At 42.1% G+C, this 22,367-nt stretch overlaps 2 protein-coding genes across 3 annotated transcripts in view; both read right to left on the reverse strand.

Moving 5' to 3' along the window:
* Nucleotides 1-225: 225 nt before the first annotated feature.
* On the reverse strand, nt 226-7,347 carry kcnv2a (potassium channel, subfamily V, member 2a). Its single transcript, XM_063889623.1, has 9 exons — nt 7,057-7,347; nt 6,547-6,690; nt 5,902-6,080; nt 5,633-5,804; nt 3,723-3,914; nt 3,070-3,324; nt 2,871-2,987; nt 2,337-2,462; nt 226-1,532 (listed from the first exon to the last, which is right to left on the reverse strand). Exons 1-9 carry the CDS (start codon nt 7,180-7,182, stop codon nt 1,242-1,244), a joined length of 1,602 nt encoding a protein of 533 aa, XP_063745693.1. The 5' UTR covers nt 7,183-7,347; the 3' UTR covers nt 226-1,241.
* A 2,626-nt stretch (nt 7,348-9,973) lies between these two features.
* Nucleotides 9,974-22,367, reverse strand: part of vldlr (very low density lipoprotein receptor) — a 38,899-nt gene continuing 26,505 nt past the window's right edge. Inside the window, exons 15-20 of one of the 2 annotated variants that reach the window (XM_063889620.1) lie at nt 21,638-21,779; nt 20,623-20,772; nt 14,866-14,925; nt 12,431-12,508; nt 12,075-12,244; nt 9,974-10,998 (exon numbers count right to left, since the gene is read on the reverse strand). In XM_063889620.1, coding sequence (XP_063745690.1) covers nt 10,963-10,998; nt 12,075-12,244; nt 12,431-12,508; nt 14,866-14,925; nt 20,623-20,772; nt 21,638-21,779 — 636 coding nt within the window. In that variant the 3' untranslated portion in view covers nt 9,974-10,962. The remainder of the gene's footprint in view (nt 10,999-12,074; nt 12,245-12,430; nt 12,509-14,865; nt 14,926-20,622; nt 20,773-21,637; nt 21,780-22,367) is intronic. The other variant, XM_063889621.1, reaches the window with a different exon arrangement.

The following is a 22,367-nucleotide window of genomic DNA, read 5'->3' on the forward strand; positions in this document are numbered from 1 at the left end:
CTGTAGATTAGCTCCACCAAATCCGGATCACTTCATGCTTTTTGCTTTTGACCATAAAGTGACTGTTCAGTACAGACTCTCGAGTTAGTACAATCAGCTCATCTTTGGGATTCAGTGTGAAAAAGAGGTTTTTATTAGAGAGAGGCATGAGGAGGTTAAACAGGTCTATATCCGTCGTCCAGATGTCCACTCTGCAACCTATGATTTCTGTCCCGTTCCCGCCATTCACTCCTGATTCCTGGATTACTTGTGGGCATTAGAGACTAATGGACCGAGTGAGGGTGGGGGTGGGGGGGGAGTACATGATTGTGATAGACAGCTTCAGCATAGATTTATAGTATGTAAAAATAGTATAATAATGAGTACATTTGAATTAAATACATTAAATATTTCTTGCATTGAACTGCAAACCGTGTTTCAGACGGTGTTTCCCAAGCCTTTTCCAAATGCATCCTAGGATCTAAAATACAATATAATACGCTTAACAGGAATAAGCACGTATGGAGGATGAATGAAAGGATGCATCTAATAACTAAATATCCCCTCATGGAAAATATACTTCCTTCCTGGAGCAGCTTTTTGATGTCAAAGGTTTCTTAAATGAGATCCAGACAGTTGGAGATTTCTCAGCTTGTTGTTGGTTAAACTCAATGTGAATCCAACTGTGTAATTCTGCCAGAGTCTTTATGGTAAAATGGCCCGTACAGAATGTCACAGGTTCATTTTAAAGCAGCAACCGGGTGCAACTCCACTGGATGCAAACATAAGTCTGATTGTATAAAAGTCTATGGGGAAATGACCCTACTTCTTACTAGATTTACCACAGTGAACTCCTGGTGAGTTCATGATCTCACTTGCTAGTTTTAAGTCTTCTTCAGTAGAGCATGTTCTTTTTCGATGGTCCCATTTAGAGGAAATAGGCCATAAAGCAGGGAATGCTTTGGGATTTTGATTGACAGGTCGCTAACACTGTGTTGCTCAGGTTTTCGTCTCTGTGTCTTCTCAATTCAGGAGAGTGTCTTGTCCGGCATTTGGTTGCACTTTGTTCCAGAATCTCATATTTCTGCTTCCAAAACAAATCCAAGATGGAGGTGGCAAAAAGGCCAAACTCAAGGTTATACAACACTACAGTTTAGAAACCAACATCTGACGTCATGTTGACCACGTCCGTAGTCGGTCTTTGGTTCATGTCACATCTGACTGTCACTCCTTACCTTCCACACAAATGTTACTGTGGAAATCTAAAACCTTGTTCTGCGCAGGCGGGAGTTCGTCGGCTGAACGGTGTCTTCGCAGCACTCGTGAAACCTCTTCGCCGCCCTCTCGGCGAAGTGCACCTTCCCACGGGCCTTGGTGACGGCGGCGTACTCGTGGGACTTGAGTTTGGTGTAATAGTCGGAGAACTTGTTGTAGAGGATGGAGATGGGCATGCCGTTGAGGATGACGCCGAAGGAGATGCAGGCGAAGGCGAAGATGCGGCCCAGGTTGGTCTCTGGGAGCATGTCGCCGTAGCCCACTGTGGAAATACTCACCTGAGGGGTGAAAGAGAAAACCAGACGATATTAGCTCGAAATATTTAACACAAAAGGAGATGTGGAGGTCATGGTCATCCGTCTTATTCCAGTATGCTTTTGAAAACAGGCCTAAAACATAATTTCACAACAGAAGATATCCAGTGACTTCCAGGTATTTAATGAACTATAAAAATAACATTTAATGTATGAATTGTCTACAGCTATATCAGAGAAACACTGGCTTTTGTTATGAAGCAGTCACAGTTAATGTATGCATTAACACGGATAGCACGGGTTAAGATCTGAAATTTAAAAAACAAATAACTACAAATTCTGAATATCAGACTGACTGGAAGGGGGAAACAAAGATCAAGATAAAAAGAGAATAAAACACTAATCAATTTAAATATAGGAGGAAAACAATACAGCTCTTACATTAGCTACAGCTGATAAACACTGTTTTTCTATTTGGGATTCAAGGCATACAATAAGGTATGCTTCTTTGTCTTCTTTTACTAAACTGTAGGTACAAAAAATAGTCTGAACAAAGTACATTTATTGAAAAATCAAGTCAGTACCAAAAAGATTTTTAGACCAGAAAATATATTTGGAAACCTAATGTCAATGCTAACAGCAACGTTACCTCCCCGGGTGCCAGAGTTATCTTTATGAAAAATCATCCGGGAAGATATTGGTGTTAGTCGGGGAAGGCTTGGCACTGATCTGCCTCCCAGTGGATTAACATTTTAATCCTCCCACACACACACACACACACACATGGAGCATGTTGTTTGAACGTCATGTTTGTGTGTGTGGACTCACAGCAGCCCACCACCATGCGTGCGGCATAGAGGTGAAGTTGGTGTTGGGAACGTCGTGCTCCACGGTGTACACCATGGCGGAAAACATGAAGATGCCCATGCCGATGAAGAGCAGCAAACAGCCAACCTGAATAGGAAACATGTTTTGTTAAATATCTCTTCCTAATTTGAATGTTTTTGTTCTTAACTGAGACTCTTGACTCTAACTCGTTTCCCTGTCCTGTATTCTGTTATATAGCTGCATGTAAATGATCTGCAAAGGCTTCAATTCAAAAGCAAAAATACAAGCCTGATGATGAGCACAATAGGGTTTGTTAAAAAAATGATTGTAATGTAGAGAGTCTTTGCCAGCGAGACACAGGACTCGAGTCAAGCAGAGCCGTACCATCCAACAGATATCAGGCAGAAGATCCTCATGCATTTTGAACCTGTGCAACACTTTCAGTTTTTTGTAGACTGTAAGATACAAGTAAATGTATTCCTCTGTTTTTTGTATCCTTTTTTTCCCCAAGCTGTATGTACAGTACAGTCTCACCTGCTGGTAGCACTGCCTCAGTGTGAAGCCGAAGGCTCTGAGGCCTGTCGAGTGTCGGGCCAGCTTTAAGATCCTGAAGATTCTCATCAGACGCATGATCCTGAGAACCTGACCCACCTACAGAAAAACCCAGAGGAAGAACTGTGTGAGACAAATCTAAACATCCCATTTTCCCCTCTCCCATCGGCCCTGTTTTTACCTTTCCCACCCGTCCCACGGTCTGGATGTCCTCTGAGTGCAGTTGTATATCTTGGTCCTCAAAGCACTCCAGGGCCATCTGCAGGTAGTGCGGCAAGATGGCCACCAGGTCCACCATGTTCAGCACGCTGCGTGCAAAGCACTTGATGTCGGGGGTGGACACCAGGCGCAGCAGGTACTCCAGCGTGAAGAAGGCGATGCATGACTCCTCCACGTACTCGCCGTAGGTTCTGCCGCTGAGCTGGCCCGACGGCGTCTGAAAGAACAACGGGCAAGTCCAGACGGTTTGCTTGAGGAAGTGATTGATCTCTTTAATGTAATGGTCTGTTTTATTGTATTATACAATTAAGTTGTGTGCATTTATTTTACCTGGATATTCTTAAATACTCAAGATGCCAGTTTTTGTTTAACTGCTTCTTTTTTCTTTGTTCATTTTTTAATGTCTTACATCTATTCAAAATGTGGAAACCACTGGGCAGTGCAGCCAATGATGAAGTGCATTAAGATGTAATGTACTTATCTATATCGGACAATCAGATAAATCTATACATAAAGCCCTGCAACTAAAGAGAACGGTGACTCCTCTCATTAACCTGCTTAGAACGCATTTGCTTTATGGCTTTCTTCCACACACACACAAAGTAAAACACACACCTTGTACTGCATCTCCTCCACGGTGTTGAGCGCCATGGTTACCAGAGAGACGAGCACAAAAAGGGAGGAGGCGATGCCCATCAGCTTGGCGGTGATCGAGGAGAACGGCCTTTCCATGATGTTCCAGATACTCTTCCGGGTCGTGCCGAATATCAAGCCGTCAAATAACACCTCGTTCTCCTCCTTCTCCATCTGGAGGTTCAGAGAATAGGGAAGACATTTTGAAAAGGGGCAATAATATAGCTTAATTTATTACATTCATTTGAACTTTTATGAAGGATAAAGTACCATTTCAAATACAAAGGAGCCATAGTGAAACCACCAAATTATTCAGATGAAAAATAACCGTAACTGGAGTAAAGAAACAGAAACTGATGGTCACACACACACACACACACACACACACACACACACACACACACACACACACACACACACACACACACACACACACACACACACACACACACACACACACACACACACACACACACACACACACACACACACACACACACACACACACACACACACACACACACACACACACACACACACACACACACACACACACACACACACACACACACACACACACACACACACACACACACACACACACACACACACACACACACACACACACACAGTAGAGGCTTATCAGGTTCTTACCTAATGCTTGTTTACACATGCTCACACACTGATGCCTGTGGGTGTAATTGTGGCCTCAATATCTTTCCCAAGGACACTTTGAATTTAGGACTGAAGGAGTTCAACACACTAACTCGTGAGCCAATGAAACACGACGGGAGAGAAACTGTTACACAAACTGCATGAGCGTGGGACCTCTGTGATAGAAACATCTGTCCGAACCTGCGCCAAGAAAAAAAGCTTACTCTGCTCTCCATCTGTCAAGACGGCGAAGCGGAGCGGTGGTTTATAATGTAGGTCAGCCAGACGCAAGCTCAGCCAAGCAGATTGCCAACTCAATCTCACAGGTACAAACACAAAGACTGCTGAACCACGGCAGCCCGAAGGGGAAGACCTCTTGATAGTTTGATTTGCAGGAGCCTGGAAGGGGAGTAAGTCATAAGTGTGTATAAAAACTATTATTACTAAGTTCATACGGGATATTTAGTTCCACTGTGTCCTCAAGTACGCCCTGCGGAGTATTCAGGGGAACTGGGACACTGTTTTTATTTTTATTCTATATCATTTTTCAATTAGAGAACATCTACAGACCGCAGTTCCAAATAGGGCCAGGGGCGTAAAGTGGGGGGACCAATGAGCGAGGCTTAATATACCCATGCCTCTACTGTGTATGGAAGAGCTGCACACTGTTCCTTGTACAAGGCAGGGTTAAATGCAGAGTCTACATTTCACTGAGTGACAATTTAAAGCGGAGTCAACTGGAATCTGAAGAAGGAGATCTTACTGAACAAAATATCTAAGCGCCATGAACTTTTACTTGCCACAGATTGGATAATTCAGGATCCAATGAAGAAATCCTGTTGGTTATTCGTCAAAGGGCGTGGCAAACACCAGGTATTGCCAACAAAAAATCAATCATCCCTGCAGCCCTCTTCATTCTATCTGAGTTGTGGCTCATACAGTTTATTTAGCAAACAGTCTGCAGGTTACATTTTGAAACCGAGGCCTTCTGATCAGCAAGACGTTCCTCTCGTGTTGATCCATGGACGTGGTTAACCCTCGTTTAGCTAATGTGTGACTAAGGATTTGAGAATATTGTTGACTTTAATGCTGTATTTAATATTTAGCAACCTCTTCATGTAACCTAACCCTCAAACCAAGGCTGTGATTGCTTTACACCAGAGCACCATGAGTTTCTGCAGAGATGTGGAACCTGGCTTCAACTTCATCCATTACTAACACTATAAAGCACACATCACCTCTGCTATGAGCTGTCTCTGGATTTTCAGTTGCTCGTTCAGCTCGTCCTGCTTCTCTTCGAAGGAGATGCGGCAGCAGCGGTGGCTGTTTTTGATTCTGACGCCCCAGTAGTTTATCTCCTCCAGGAAGTTGCGGGGACACAGCTCGTCTTTAATGTACAACACTCCAGTTCTGATGGAGAGGACAGAGAGAAGAACAGGTCCATCATGAATCTTTTAAGAAGAGGAAAACTCACTTCTATTCGTTGTGCACGACATCTTATTTTCACCTGTAGAAGTTGAAGATGTTGTGGAAGATTTGAGGGTCCCGGTCGAAGAAGAACTCGTTGCTTTGCACCGTGTAGTCGTCGCACAGGTCCAATTTCCTGCTGTGGTCCTTGTACGTGGCCAACTGGCCGATCCGTGTCTTTGGATACCTGGCTGCTAACCTGTAGGGCAAGTGATATACCTGGAGCAGAGGAAAACAGACGACAATAAGGGGTAAAATACATTCTAGATAAAGGCAAGTAAGAGAAGGATTTGAAAAAAATACTCCTCGTAATAAATGACCTTTGGAAATTGAATATGTCTCATCAAATCAGCTCAGACTACACAACTCTACTGGAAAACAGATATATGCTTTTTAGTGTCCTTGAAACTCGTATTTTTCCTCATATCAAATATACGGGTCTTGAAAGTGAAGTAAAACTGGAAATGCATTAAACCTTCTCTCTAATATCCAGCAGGGATGCAACTAAGAAGCCAGAATGTATAGAAGTATATGAACAAATAACATCATGGACAGGAAATACTCCACGGACTGTAAATGGGAATGCAGGTTTAAAGCAACTTCCCCATTGATTTCAAGTGTCACTCCCCAGAGGTTGAGGCAGTTTGTGAGCAGTGTTACAGAGAGGTAGGGTAAGTCGAGTTACCGTTCCTCCGACGTTGATGTTGAGAGTGAAGTGTTTGCTTGGCGAGAGCAGGATGCGGGAGGAAGACACCGGCAGCTGATTATCCTCCTCCTCCTCGTCAGTTCCATACTCAGCATACAGATCATAGATATCTCTGCCCAGTTCCTTCACAAATAACACCAATGTTCATGATGGTTTTAGGATGTATTGCTTTGCTGATTTAATATCTTTAGGCTCTAATGTCATACAGCAAGCAACAAGCAATCTGAGGAAATTAATATACTATGTTTGTGTCCTCGGACTGCCGTGTTGAACATCAGCTCTGCAACATTAATCAATCTGTAAGAACTAACCTTTAATCTGACCAGTGAACAGGAGCAGAATCACTTACAAGGTCTTCTTGTGTTTAGGGCATTTTATAGATACCAAATAAACATGTATTCAGGTAAATATCATTGGGATGTGATTTCCAATGAAAACAAGAGAAGAAAGGGAGGAAGATTAAACACAAATAAAGAAAGCGTGTCTGACCTGCATGGAGCGCCATGGCTTTACAAATTCCAGATAGTCCAGCGGGTCTTGGAGTGCCTGAGCCCCGCTGCCCGGCTTGTAGCTGGGGAACAGACTCCTGCTGCGGGCCCTGATGTGGGTCAACATGGTGCTCAAAGTCTTTCAAACCTAGAATAAATCAACCTGCTCGGAGAGACATCCTGGCAACTCTAACACACACACACACACACACACACACACACACACACAACCTTGGTCACACACACAAGATGCTCAAATGAGTAAACAAGCATGCAGAGACGGGACATGTTTTCCCTCTAAGAGGAATCATGTCAACAGACATACAGCTCACACACACACACACACACACACACACACACACACACTCACAGTTATGAGGTAGGAAGTGTCTGTGGTCGGGTCGCACAGCTGACTGAGATGATCTGGGGGCTTAAAGATTTATCCTCTTATCCATCTCGTGATCTCTCACTCCTCCCACTTACTACATCGCACAACTGTACACATCTGGCTCCCCTGTCACTGATGTCATTCAAATCAATGTCAAACCAATATATCACAATAACCGTTACAGGATGGGTCACATTTTTATAGTCAACTGAAGTCCAAGAGGAATATTAGCATTGGAGCTCAGCTAAAAAAAAGTATTTAACTGCAACTTTATTTTTTAATACTTGTTATTTTACTTATTTGTTCAGGGTTAAGGTAAATTAATGTTAGAGATGTTGAAATTACATTGATGTAAAAATTATATTTGCATACATTTTTTTACTTTAATAAAAAAATACAATTTGTAAATTTTTACAGATTCCTCCATTTGTATTAAATACGTGCCCCCCCCCAAATAACTGGATTATTTTGCATCTTCTATGCTTAATACTACAAAGCTATCAAAGCACCTGCTGGGTGTGCCTGTCTTTTGCCTTTGAGTTTTTCTTTATTCGGTTCGTTTCATGAATTCAATGTCAGAAAATGACTCCATTTGATTAAATATGTTGATATGCAGGCTGTCCTTTGTTCATAAACCTTAGACCTTCATATCTGACATCTCTGCTAAATCCAAGTGTGTGCTTGACCTAGTCTGTCCCCCTCATAACTCTGATATGTGGAGATTAATCCCTACTGTCGTTAAACACGGATAATGACCGGACGGCTACGATCTCTCAACCACATTTTGTAACCTAACAAACAGGACTCCTCCTGATGGTCCCTGATAAATCGTCCTGCCATTGATCCTAAAGATTAGTTTTTCTTTCAGATGCAAAGAGCATTATGCACAGAGGAGATCTCTGCAAAATCATTTAGAAAAACCCTGCTGGTGCCTCAGCAGTTTAATGACTTCCTTTCTGTACTTTAGGCTGAAAATATTGCAGGACTTAACGTTAGTAAGTGCTTCTTATGACAACAACTTCATAGATTGGCGCAGTGATGATGGATTTTTGGATAACGACCCGGAAATTAGCGGTGGCTGCATTGAGAAAGAGCGATGGGATTTTCAAATCTGGATTAGGTATATTGCAGAAATTAAGTTGCGTGTCAGACGCACGTTGAGGACTCATTCCTGCACCACTCTAAAGAAACGATCTTGGTTGGAGTTAGAAACACAATATTGTTTTATCCAAAATATTAGTGTATTCTTTAGCATTGCTGGACAGCAGAGGTGGTAGAAGTACTCAGATCTTGTACTTGAGTAAAGTAGAAGTACTCAGATCTTGTACTTGAGTAAAGTAGAAGTACTCAGATCTTGTACTTGAGTAAAGTAGAAGTACTCAGATCTTGTACTTGAGTAAAGTAGAAGTGCTCAGATCCTGTACTTGAGTAAAAGTAGAAGTACTCAGATCTTGTACTTGAGTAAAAGTAGAAGTACTCAGATCTTGTACTTGAGTAAAAGTAGAAGTACTCAGATCCTGTACTTGAGTAAAGTAGAAGTACTCAGATCTTGTACTTGAGTAAAAGTAGAAGGACTCAGATCTTGTACTTGAGTAAAGTAGAAGTACTCAGATCTTGTACTTGAGTAAAGTAGAAGTACTCAGATCTTGTACTTGAGTAAAGTAGAAGTACTCAGATCCTGTACTTGAGTAAAGTAGAAGTACTCAGATCTTGTACTTGAGTAAAGTAGAAGTACTCAGATCTTGTACTTGAGTAAAGTAGAAGTACTCAGATCCTGTACTTGAGTAAAGTAGAAGTACTCAGGTCTTGTACTTGAGTAAAGTAGAAGTACTCAGATCTTGTACTTGAGTAAAGTAGAAGTACTCAGATCCTGTACTTGAGTAAAGTAGAAGTACTCAGATCTTGTACTTGAGTAAAGTAGAAGTACTCAGATCTTGTACTTGAGTAAAGTAGAAGTACTCAGATCTTGTACTTGAGTAAAGTAGAAGGACTCAGATCTTGTACTTGAGTAAAGTAGAAGTACTCAGATCTTGTACTTGAGTAAAGTAGAAGTACTCAGATCCTGTACTTGAGTAAAGTAGAAGTACTCAGATCTTGTACTTGAGTAAAGTAGAAGTACTCAGATCTTGTACTTGAGTAAAGTAGAAGTACTCAGATCCTGTACTTGAGTAAAGTAGAAGTACTCAGGTCTTGTACTTGAGTAAAGTAGAAGTACTCAGGTCTTGTACTTGAGTAAAGTAGAAGTACCAGAGTGTAGGAATACTCTGTCACAGTGAAAGTATTCTAAATGTTCCTCCAGTGAAAGTAGAAAGTACTCTCCTCTAAATGTACTTAAAGTAGCGACAGTAAAAGTAGTCATTGTCTGATTGGTCCATTTCAGAATAATATCTCTGATATGTTTTATAATGATTGATCATTAAAGTGTTCTCAGAGCTGGTAAAGGTGCAGCTAGTTTGAATGGCTGTGCATACTGCAGGGTAGTAAAACACAAACACACAGGATAAAAAAAGCCAGGACGCCACGCTTTGAACAACGTTGTGGATTAGGTTTTAATTCTCAAGTGATTCTCAGTTTCTTCACAGTTACAGAGCTTTTACCTTCTAATAATGTCCCCCCCCCTCACTGTACAAGGCTAGAAAAAGTTCACAGCAACAGCACACAAACATACAAAATAGTTTTACCAAATTCAGTAGCTTTTTTTCTTTCTTGTTAAATTCATCTGAACTCTGACCCTTGTACAATGCCCAACCATAGCAAAAAATTAATTTCAAGTCAAACGTATACAATCTTATTTACAGGAGCAACATTTGATCAAAGTGCATCGAAGAGAGTCCTGATTGACGGTAATGTCTTTGAGGGATAAATATATACAATGTTTACAAATGCTGTAACCGTGGTGGATCTTACGCAGCTTATATAATACTAATAATTATCATAATTATAATAAACGTTGGCAGAAAGAACAGCTAGTCTGAACGACTCCAGGAGGAAGAGTTGGAAAGAAAAATGACATCTTGGATATTACGGCCCAAAACATGATTGACAATAAATATTAAACACATCTGAATCTGACGGATCAGAGGAGGAAGAAATGAACTTCAGACCAATTTATCCCATGAACGCTTCACTTCCTTTTTGACCCTGCTCACGATCCAAAGTGTCTTTAATACTGACGGCTCAGATCCAGTTTGAAATCCTGTCCAGCAGTAGATCCGTTTCCAAAGAGGAATCCTGTCCGATTGAACACAGGAAGTCCAGTAAGAATTGTGGAAATTTGGCGTTGGATGGGGCAAAAAAATAATAATCAGGAAGCAGTGTGGAAACAGTTATGGACACGCAATTCATTGTAGTATTCACATAATAAATAACATTTCCTCAAGTCATCCTCTCCAAAGATAATGCACTTCAGAAGGCATGTGGTCGTACAGTAAGGGCTGCTGCGACAGAACCGTTGTGGGAACGAGGTTTGCGACGCGCAACACTACGGGTCGCCCGCAAAGAAAGGAAAAACGGGGACGATCAGGATAAATCGTCATCTGTGCTCACTATGGAAATCTGGAGACAGAAGAGGGAAGGGGAGGACAGGGAACAGTGTTTTCATTGTGTGTTTTCAGAGAGATTTGGTTGTCCTGTGAGGCTCTCATCCATCGTCTACATACAGTCGATGGCTCTCTAAATATCAGAGAAGTGGCATCAGTGTGTGAACTACATTTAGAATATTTTCTTTTGAGTTACCTTGATGTCCAGTTGTCTTTTCTTGACGGGTTACTGGTACCTTCTCTATGCGCTCTTTAAAACTCACAGAACACAGGAGTCCTTTTTGTCAGAAGCAGTGTGGTGGCTTCCTGATACATCGCTTAGGTTCCTACGTCATAATAAAGGGAACACTTAAACTGATATGGACTATTTAGTAGGTGGCTAGAGTAAGTTCTCCTGCTGCTCCTGTCAACATTACTTAGCTTCCTGTTGTACTCCTTTCTGTTTTTCTGAACTCAAAGCGTGCCGACTGCCATCTACTGTAAGGTAATACACCGACTCTGGATAAGAACCTCGTAGGACCCCGATTCAAGACATCTGAAACCATCGCTTCATCACTGGAGGCAGGGAGAAATAAAGTAGCCTGGTTCTGTACAGAGAACAACGTCTCTAAAGTTCACACTGTGTATGTTGTTTGTTTCATTTGCAAAGCACAGGAAATATAAAACTAAACTAAACATTTTCAGTGCTTTCTGCAGCTGTGAGGAGAATACCAGAGGTCTGTGTGTGTGTCCATATTGTGACCTCTGGCCCGGTTAAGGCTAATCTCTTTAATCTGTGTGCCGAGAGATGTGCACTAAGGATTAATAAAGGCCACAAAGTCATGATGCAGGTGAAGGTCATTGACATTAAGTCTCCATCCTCTGTGTCCAGATCAAATTAAGCCTCCAAAGCCCGGAAACCTTACAACAGATTATTTGTTTTTAATTATTTTGGAGCAAAACAAGCGTTTCGTGATGATAGGGCTGTGTGAAACTAGAGTGGACTCCAGGTCACATTCTCTATCAATAAGGAATTGATCAGTGTCTTTTGGGTTCAGTACATCCAGCTTTGACCCGTTTTTTACACATGATGCTCAGCGGTTGTTTACTTACCGCAGGGTAGGTGTGCCCCACGTTGGCGCCGTGCCGGGTGATGTCGATGTTGAGGTCTTCTTCGGTGGTCTTCAGATACACGGGGTTGTCAAAGTTCATGCTCTTCTGGTTCCTCAGCTGCCAGTTTCTCCACATCAGGTATCCGCCGGCCGCCGCCATCGCCAGCAGCACTGAGCAGGAAACACACCGGCCATCAGACGGCGTCACACAGGTTTAATTAGGGGGGGTTTATGAGTGTATGATTAACTTCAGACAGATATTACTCATCAAGCTAGGTCTGATCTAGCCTAGGTCTAAGCTAGGTTTCATCAGACTCCATACGTGAATGTGTGTGAGAGTGTGTGATTTCTACGCACAGACTGGCAGTATGGCCCAGGCAGCAGCTGACCCTCTGGCTGTTGAGTTCACCTGGATTGATGTGCTCACGTTGGACTCTGGAAGACAAAACAAACCCACAGGTAAAACACTTCAAATCCGAAACACCAGTGGGGTCTTCCTGTACATCACCTCTTACACGGCGCAATATATTGTGTCTGACATATTCAACTGGGACAGGCGTGAGGGGGTGTGGAGGGTCAAGAAGATGACCGCACCACAAGGATGAAAGCCATATGAAGTCCAGATTGTGTTTCAATTCTTTCATTAAAACATGACAGGAAACACGTCTGGATTCAGTCAGCTGCTGTAAAACCATGCTGGCATTTTCACAACCTTCAACGATATTGACAGTGCATTACAGCAAATATTAAACTTGTTACATCACCGTGTGAATTAAGTCTCCCCCCCAACCCACTTGGCAAACAACCTCCAGTCTCAGCTGGCCGGAGTGTTTTGGTGTCAGTGAGTGACATGACTGGCAAACAGCTCGGCTGAAAGCCTTCAGGACAAAGAGAACAAAAAGCAGCGTTTGTTAACCCGTGTTCTTCCTGCCAGTCAGTGAGTCTGCTGCCAATTAGCCCGGTGATGTCATCAACATGAGTCACAGCAGCAAAGTGAACAAGACACAGAGCAGCTCGCCAAAACCAGACAATGTCGACCATAAAAGTGTGAAAATACAACATTAATTCCACCGTGATTTAGACGTCTGGCAGTGAAGATACAGTTTCCATTCTGCAGTGCGTCTCTTCTTTAATCCTCCCGGGGACAATGTAAGCAATTAGCATAATGAAGAAACGTATCATCTAGGTTTTGTTACTTCAAGTTTAGTTCATTGGCGAGTTTGCTCTCTTTAGGAGGATTTGTTGATAAAAAGGATATGTCTATTGCCATGATAAGTAGCTTATTATTTAAACATTTTGCAGATACTCTTTCTTTTTGAGTTTCCAGTGACGAAGACAACATTGAAACTATTCAAGTGTAAAAGCTTGCAGAGACACTTCCTCTTTTCCACCACCAGGGGCTGCTCTTGGGCTGAGTTCGAACAAACCTGCTGGTGCAAAGTTTGATGGTAAATCTCCAGATAACCTGCTGCAGAAGTATCTGAACAGGTTGAAACCGCCACACCAGGTGCAGGTGCTTCTGAACATCATGCTGCAGCAGGGGGAAGTGGACAGCTTTTAAAATGGAGGGTCAAACTAACTGAATTAAAGTCATGAGAACAAGAACTCATCAGTAAACGTTGTGTCGCTCATTAGGCTCTCTGTCTCTAACCCAATCACCAAACAGACATACAAAGTTAGAGCAGACACTTTATTCAAGTTTACTAATCTAATTAAACCTCTAAAGTGTTTCTACCAAACACTTTGGCTAAATCAGTTTAGGTTGAGCCAGAAGATCAACTCCAGACAGAGAGCACGGACAAACTGAAGTGAACACCATGAACCAAAAGTCAATCATTAATGAGGAATGGTTGAAGCCTCCTTGATTAGATGATCTTTCTCATAACAGAGGTTATAAAACAAATGGACTCACAATACAGAGCTATACTCTGATCACAGTATGATATAAACAGCGATTAAAAACCACAACACGTGCAAAGCATACACACATTGTGCAGTGAGATTAAGAGACAAAATCTCATAAATCAACATTAAAAAAAGGGGATAAATGTAACCCGAGCAAGCAATCACTTACAGCATCAGGTTATCAAATGTAGAATCAAAGTTAGAAGGGATGTTGAAGATGACACTCAAGCTGAAATCAGATCAGTCTTGCCATCATTCTTTGGGTGATGCTACCGAGAAGTATAATACGAGGAGTCCAAATGACTTTGTTCTTTATCCAGTATAAAGTCCCTTTGATAATTCAGTCAATGGACCAAATTAAGTAGTGTTGTGTTGTCTGCATGTATGAGATTTTATGAAAACAAAGCCTCCATAGATCAATAACTAAAATAATGGAGTAATCGACCAGTGGACAGCTGGGATGGAAATCCCCCTTGAATACCTCAGGCTACTTGACCATGTGTTACAAATTAAGTTTAAACAGACTTTAATCGGTTTATCTTTACTGCACTAAGCCCCCAAACACATCTGAATGTGCGTCATAACCCAACAACAAACACTTCAGCACAAACAGAAGCTATTATTAGAGAAAGGCTACGCGCAGAAGGATAAGGATGTTAAAATCAGCAACGTGGACTAAGTGATTTCACCATTTCATTTGGTTGCAGAAAGCCTGATTGGCGGGTAAATGTTGGAAGAAAGAAAGCCGCAGACAAACATAATTAAAGACAGATGTACAGCCTAACAATTAAGATGGAGGATCCACAGTTAGGGAGGAGAAAACCTGGTAATTTACTTTAGAAAAACATGCTTTCAAGCGAGTCAGCGGAGCAGGCAGCATGGTTTACCTGAGGGTGGTTGTATTCGAGCTCTCCCATCATCCTTTGAGTGACCTTTGGTAGAGCAGTCTGTCACAGAGAGAGCCAAGAGTCACGTTTCTGATCTGAGAACAGATCAGCCTGCAGAAGTTGTCCTAGTTTTAAACTGCACACGCTCACAGCAGGCCTTCTTTTGAAAAATAGACCAGATCTCAGGGGACTAAACTAGTAAATAAACGCGTCATAGATGAAAGCGGGATCTGGTTTCTGTGCAGCGAGAAAAGAAGCCGTCACAGCGAGCGAAGAGACGAGACAAACAACCATAACACCGTCAACATTATACACAAACAGCAGCATGTTCACATGGAAACAATGCATGTGGTTTCCGTGTTTGATACAGCAGGTAAAGCCAGACGCACACAAAGGGCGACATTCAGAAGACGGGAGGTTTAAAACCACGAGCACAAAGTCTCCATCAGCGTCTGTACAGCAGGAACAGACGGCTGCAGCAACAATATAAACCAACAGGCCGATCGATGCAGAGGAGGGGTGCTGTGTTTACTGAGAAACCACAGGCCTCTGGGGTCTGCTGTGTAGGCGTCGCAAATTAATGCATATCATACTCTCTGCCAAACAATATAATGGTTAGTGCAGTCCAACTCAAAGTACAAGCCTTCAGCTACAGGACATTACACTAGTGCTGAGACAACAGAACAGTTTGTCATTTATCGAGCAAAATTGATTCCACACATCAAGACGAAAAAGCAGAAACCAATATATTTTTGGTTATGCAACTACATCACCAACAATGCAACACAACCTGACAGTTCAGTTTCAGGTATTTAATCAGAAATCGCAGCTCAAGAATGTGCAGGAAGTCTATTGAAGTATCAAGAAGCGGACCAAAGCAGTTGGGCTTCTAAGCGCCGATATTTCAAACATTTAATGGCCACTTAAAAAAGAAAATATAGTTTAAAATGACAAACTGTAACACTACAGGACAACAAAAGCTGGTCTGATTAAAATCCAGTATTTAATCTGTTGCGGGAGTGGAGCACTCACAGCAGGGGGTCCTGCAGTACTAAGAGGTGGTTGTGCCCCATGTCCTTGTTGCAGCAGCCTGGGTTTAAATACACAACCTGTAGGACACATTATCACAACTTCTCCAGTTAAAGAAAACATTTTTTATGAACCTACATGTAGAATTCGTATGGTTTCGCTAGCATCCAACCAATGCAACAGATTTATTGTGTGTTGGGTCCACTACCGCATCAGCTCCAAGCCTTACAGTCTGTGGACAGCTGAAGTTGTGCCTGATCTATTTCAGGAGTTGGCAGTTCAGCGGGCCAACATTTTAAAACAGTTTGTTCCCTGTGGCATCTGATAAAATAAATGCCGTGAAATGCAACCTGATGCTTCTATTGCACGGGTAAGGAATACGGTACAAAACGATCCAATGAAGAGTTCATATAAAAGGGATAAGTCTGATTCAGAATTGAACTCGACAACCTGCATCTGAAAAAACCTTCAATCTAAGACGGAGTGTTTATGACTAATCTGACCCGTCTGTGCTGTTCTTTAAAGAAATAACCTGAAGTGAAGTCCTAGAGCCACAACAACATCTTCAGCCTGAAGAGAAACACTCCCCGGTTGCCTCTAAAGCCGGTAGTTTTCGGGTTCAACCTACAGTGCAGAGCATTGCTTACTACTTTCTTTCACTAACAAGATTAGAGCCGGTCAAAGCTGCGACTGCACAATGCTCTACAGTTCCTGCTTGCTTCAGCTGCGGCGGCTGGAAAACAGGATTAATACGTTAGTTTGGTAAAGAGCGTAGAGGCCTCTGGCTACAGCTCAACTAGGAGGAAGGTGGAGGAGCATTCAGAGAACCGACAAGAACCCCTCCCACACTATTCTCACTTTGAAACGCCACCAGACAAACGGTTTTAGAAACAGTTGCATAAAAGACACTCATTTAAGAAACAAGTTTGCATGGATAGACTCAGAAACACACCCTGGAACTGCATGCATGCATGCACTTGTAGAATCACCCATAATTGCATGAAATTATGCAGAGAAGCAGCAGCAGCAGCACAGTCTGGTTGGTACAGTCCGTCACCACAGTAGCTGGAGGCAGCTCCACGCTCCTCCAGAGCCTGAGAGGAGTCGGGCTGCAGGACGCTCACTCCATGAGGCCGTAACATTTCTGTAGAGCCAGCAGGCTGTAAAATCTGCTGCAAAGCCGGCACATTTTTATTGGTTCAGATCTCTTCCTACTACAACATTATGGCTCCATCACTTAACCAGAGACACCGAGATCTCTGCGGGAATTCTTCCAATAATTTCTAATAGTTTAAATAAATGTGGAAGAGATATACAATAGATATAGATAGATATACATATACAAGATTGACACATGGTGCAAACAGAACAAGTCACATCCCTCCTGAAGCTTTCTAATAAACTATAAATATGGAGGACTTTTATTATACTTTATGGTATTCAGTGTCTCATCCTCTTTAGTACCCATTGCATCTCATTTTAAATAGAATTACAGTTGATTTTGCCTATTTTATTGACTTTTTGTGCATTTTTACTTTTGAAAAGTGAAATGTATTGTAGTATCCTGGTGTGCAGTGAAACGTTCTTTTGGTTTGCTAAACTTAAATTAATATTAAACATGTTAAACGCTGGTCTCTCAACTACAGTGAATACAGAATTGATCCCCCTAGATAAGCTATTGCAGATCAATGCAAAGGGATCTACTTTATCTCAACGCTAATTCAAACTGGCGGAGTAAAACTTTGCAATTAGATGCATAGTTTTTCCACCTACTACTCGTCTCAGAGCCCTGCTCCACAGTTATCTTGCAAGTCCTTTAAAGGGGCCCCTATTAAGCTAATTATCAGGACTATATTTGCACCTCTACTGCGAAGTGTCAGGGTAAGAGCCAGGCAGTAAGTAGTTGGAATGATGTCTTAAAAAAAAAAAGCAATGCCAAGTTACCTCTGCTCATGAGAAGAGTCTAAATTAAGATTAACAAACTTAAGGGAGATTTAGTACAAAATGGAAAAAGGCAATTATCTTCGAGGTAGGTGCTGCATGAACTGTCAAGAAACTCTGGGAACTCTGTGAGTATCTGAGAGTACAGAAAAGAAGAGGCTAACTAGGCAGACTTTCATTCAGGAGGACGCTGGTGCAGAGAGTTACCAGGGAGATGTTCCAGGACGTTGTGTACAGTGTCTCGGTCTACAGTTTGAGTCCAATTAGGAGGGAGTATGTGCGCTGAATTCAGCCGTCAGCTTCCTGTACGCCGCGGCTTCAGTTTGAAAAGGCTAATCTGTGGCAGCGCAAAAAGGAGCTGGGCGGTGAAGACAAAAACAACTGGAGCAAAGTGGAGCAGAGCGAGGGCACCGAGTTTCCCAGCAGCCTTTTCCCCAGCAAAGAATAAGACACTGATGATGGGAAGGGCTGCAGCTAGACGGGGATCTTGAAGAACATGGTCATACTGAATCTCAAATGGGAAGTAATAGGATTAAACAAGTTCTGTCTAATTCTATATAGCACCAACATTGTTAGTGCTGTGAATTCACACAAATGTATAATGTTTAAACTATATCCAGTACCTTTAAATTGAATTATAATTGCTTTGTAATTCTCCATTTAATGTTGAATGTTAAAATGTTCCTGACCAATCAAAAAGTTGTTAAAGTGTCGTGTTTTTTTTTTGCTAGGTTAAGCAAAGAAGAAGAAGATGAACCTTTATTAATCCCCCAGGGGGAATTCAGTTTTCACTCTGTTTTAAATACACACATTAACCACACAGGTAGGTACAAACATGCACATGCATTTTTAGTACACACACACACACAATTTATACACACACTATACAGTTTTTTTGTAGGTTGCACATGCATCTGGAGAGGTGCCAGAGCGAAGGCTGCCAATCTCACCTGCGCCAGGGAGCAGTTGGGGGTTTGGTGCCTTGCTCAAGGGCACCTCGGCAGGGCCCAGGAGGTGAACTGACACCTCTCCAGTACCACTCCACACTCCGTATTTTTTCCCTACAGACTGAGCCACTGCCGCCCCCAAAGTGCATCCATCCATATTATTACCAGCTTATTGGAGACGATAAACAGACACTCAGGATTGCAGAGATGGTATCAGATATTACAGATTCAGACCGAGCCATCCCTAGTCTAACCCGAAGGACTATAGGTATAAATATTTTGTCATAATTTGTTCATGGTAGCTTCAATTGAAGGACATTTTAATTCCACAACACGCAGCTATATGTCAGACAAAAATAAGTTCCAGTTTGTGATGGAAAATGCTCTTTTCCTCCTTCCTTTTAAGAAGGACTTGCAACTATACACAAGTCCCAGTCCATAAACATCCTAACCTGACCCATTAACACCTTTGGAGTGAACAGCCTTGAGTAACTGCTTGCCAGACTCGCTACAGAAAGCAAATCACTGCAACCAAATGAAAAATCTAAAGTAAAGCCTCTCCAGAAAAGTCCTCAGAATTGAAGGCAACTCAGACTGGGACTGAACCAAGCAGGCAGAAGTGAACAGCGCTCTACAGAAACCCACACACTTTATCCATCAGCCTGAGAGCGCAGAGATACTTTCAACAGAACATGGAGGAGACGGAGCAGAGAGATGAACAGCGACGGTGATGAGGCTCGCCTAAGACGCCAAAAACTGGATCACAACACTAACTGACTCAGCAGCTGTCACTGCTAACACAGACAGACAGCTGGGCCTGTGGCTGGCATGGATACAGATGAAGACTCAGAGGAACACTGACACTCAGTGAACATGCTCGAGCAGCGGAGAAGCAGAGGAAGAAAGAGAGGGAGCGACTGGTTCTTTTTTGCATCAGAGCCAATCCAGAATTAGATTCACTGAAAGACTTTACTTCTTAATCAATTCTTTAAGATACAAAAGTGACAAAGGCAGCAGAGCAAAGGGAGGTGAAGCACAGAGGAGGGACAGTGATTGAAAGGCTCATCAGCTTTATGTTTACAGTCTGATGGGATGTGCAACAGTCCCAGTATGTCTCTCCTAGACAGAAATCCCTAACGTTTTCCCATGAGGTCATCCACACTTTGCATTTTAAGGAAGTTTAAAAATCTTCTCAGGGTTTCTTTACGTTAAAAGTCAAGACTCTCGTTATTTCTCTTTCAATTTCTCAATGGATGATTCATAATCAAACTAAAATAGCACACAAGATTGTCTGGATTAAATGGGAATTACAATAGTCGCAGTTTCCTGTTTCTCACCAACACTTGCAGGATTTCATGACTTTGAATGATTTAGTTTTAGCCCCTTTATTGAATCACCGTTCAGTCTTGTCATTTGCGAGTGCAACTTGCAGAGTTGAAAGTGCTTTAATGGATCAGATCTCCATACTGATCGAGTAGAATAGTCATGAGCGTGTGAATCAATATCGAAACAATTACAACTGCAGAGTTTCCGTGGATGATGCAGAACAGGCAAACCCTCGGGGCCTCATTCACAAAGGCAATTTGCAAGGTCGATGGCATTATCCTGTTTCAAAAATAATAGTTTTTTGCAAATTGCAGATACATTTAGGAGTCCTGTGGGGGGGCTCGCATGCTAATTCAGATGTTTGTCCTCTATAACATTTTATATTTGAATGAAAAAGCAAAGTAGCAACTAAAAAATAATAAGAAATGCATTGAAATTGCAGCGGTCTGTGCTTGTGTCGGGGCGTAAACGTGACTTGCATCAATAAGTAAGAAGTCTTAGCACTGTGACTCACCGGGCCTGCAGCGTAGACCATCAGCAGCCAACTCCTGTCCGTCGGGGCACACACACGTGTATTTGGGCGAGTGTTTGTTGATCTGCGGTGCGGGTAGACACATGTAGCTGCAGCCTCCGTTCTCACCTTTCTCCGCACACCAGTTAGTGCCTGAAACAGGAGTCAACGGCTTCAGTTACTTTGACAGACGTGTACAGAACATCTGCAGGCAAGACATTGACCTTTAAGCCACATGATAACATCTGCAGCAACCATTTCTGCAAAGATTGTCAGACATTTATAAGTTGTTTGATTAAAAAAAAGGGATTTTTAAGTGCAAAACTTTATTGGATAAGACAAAACTCTCAACTCGAGGTCCACCTACTAGCTTGTGATCAATCGTGTCACACAATCTGTCTCAAACCAAAAACCAGTTGGTTCCTTCTCTCTATAAATCAGTGGCTAGTTGAGTTCGTCAATTATGGCTGCATGATTACAGTGATCCTCATTAGGACTCCCTGTACCTGAATTATGTGCAATTACAGTCATTTCTGATTAACTCACAGCAGCAGCTACTGTAAGAAAAAATTATGAATTTGAGGTTTTGGAGATTTTCCAATAACCCTTTATGAGCATCCTTTCCTCCTTCCACAGAGTCGTCCAGGGACACATTTTTATGGAGGCTCACTCAGAAAAAGCATCAGATAAATGACAAAATGCATGGGATTTTTACATTGCACTAAGAAATGAGCAGAAAAAGGCTCTGTGGAAAACATTTACGATCCCTACAAGATTCGTTTAGCAGAATAATCTCCACATATTAACACGTCTGTTATAATAGAAGCCTAAAGCTAAAGTCAGGTTATAAACAAACAGTGGACGGTTGCATGACTTCACCAAACCCAAACCTCTTCAGTAAACCATAGATCTTATTTCAGGCTTCTATCCAAAAACCCACTGACTTCCAGACGAGCAAACAGGAAGTGCTAAGGTTAAAGAGTCCTTCCTGCACCTCATATATTCCAAAGTTTCTTACCCGACAGCTGGATCAGCTCGTGGTACACGATGATGTCCTGCGGGTCGTTCAGGTTGCTGGCCAGCGTCACCACATCTGCGCCTGTGAACTTGTTTGCGCCGTAGATCGCTTCATTTTCACCATCCGTCCAGAAGACTCGATCCTGGAGGGAGAGGACAGGAAAACACAACTTATTTTCATATTAATAAACTACAACCAGACAACTGCCAGCCACCCAGAAACAGGATACCATTTTACTCACTATAGTATTAATATCTATATTATTTAAATACAGTACATTAATTTATTCTTTACAGATGTGGAAAAACACATGTGATATTTGATGATCTTCTGCTAATTTATTTGCAAAAAATCAACAATCTGTGTCCTAATGCCATCTGTGTGGCGTTCACGTGTCGCCATTTGGAAGAACCACCTGTCAATCGATTTGATTTTCTGCCCATTTAGATGCACTGCACTCTGGTCTCTGCAGCCTTGAAGGATTTTAGTGCTCAAGGTGATGCGTTTATCCTGTTCTTCACATGTTACCTAAAAGAGTGAACTCTCTGTGCAACAGAACAATGGGTGTGATGAGAGCACTGAACAAAAGGCACTTCATGGACTGGTTTTCTGTTGGATCCCATTTCTTTTAGCTGGAAAAAGGACAAAGCTAATGCGATTTTGTTGAAACAGTTGCCGTGTCTTGTTTTAGCTATGGCGTTAGTGCATCGTTCAGATAAAAGGGTGCACT

This window comes from Eleginops maclovinus, chromosome 8 (genome assembly GCF_036324505.1).
Source record: "Eleginops maclovinus isolate JMC-PN-2008 ecotype Puerto Natales chromosome 8, JC_Emac_rtc_rv5, whole genome shotgun sequence".
Classification (NCBI taxonomy): domain Eukaryota; kingdom Metazoa; phylum Chordata; class Actinopteri; order Perciformes; family Eleginopidae; genus Eleginops; species Eleginops maclovinus.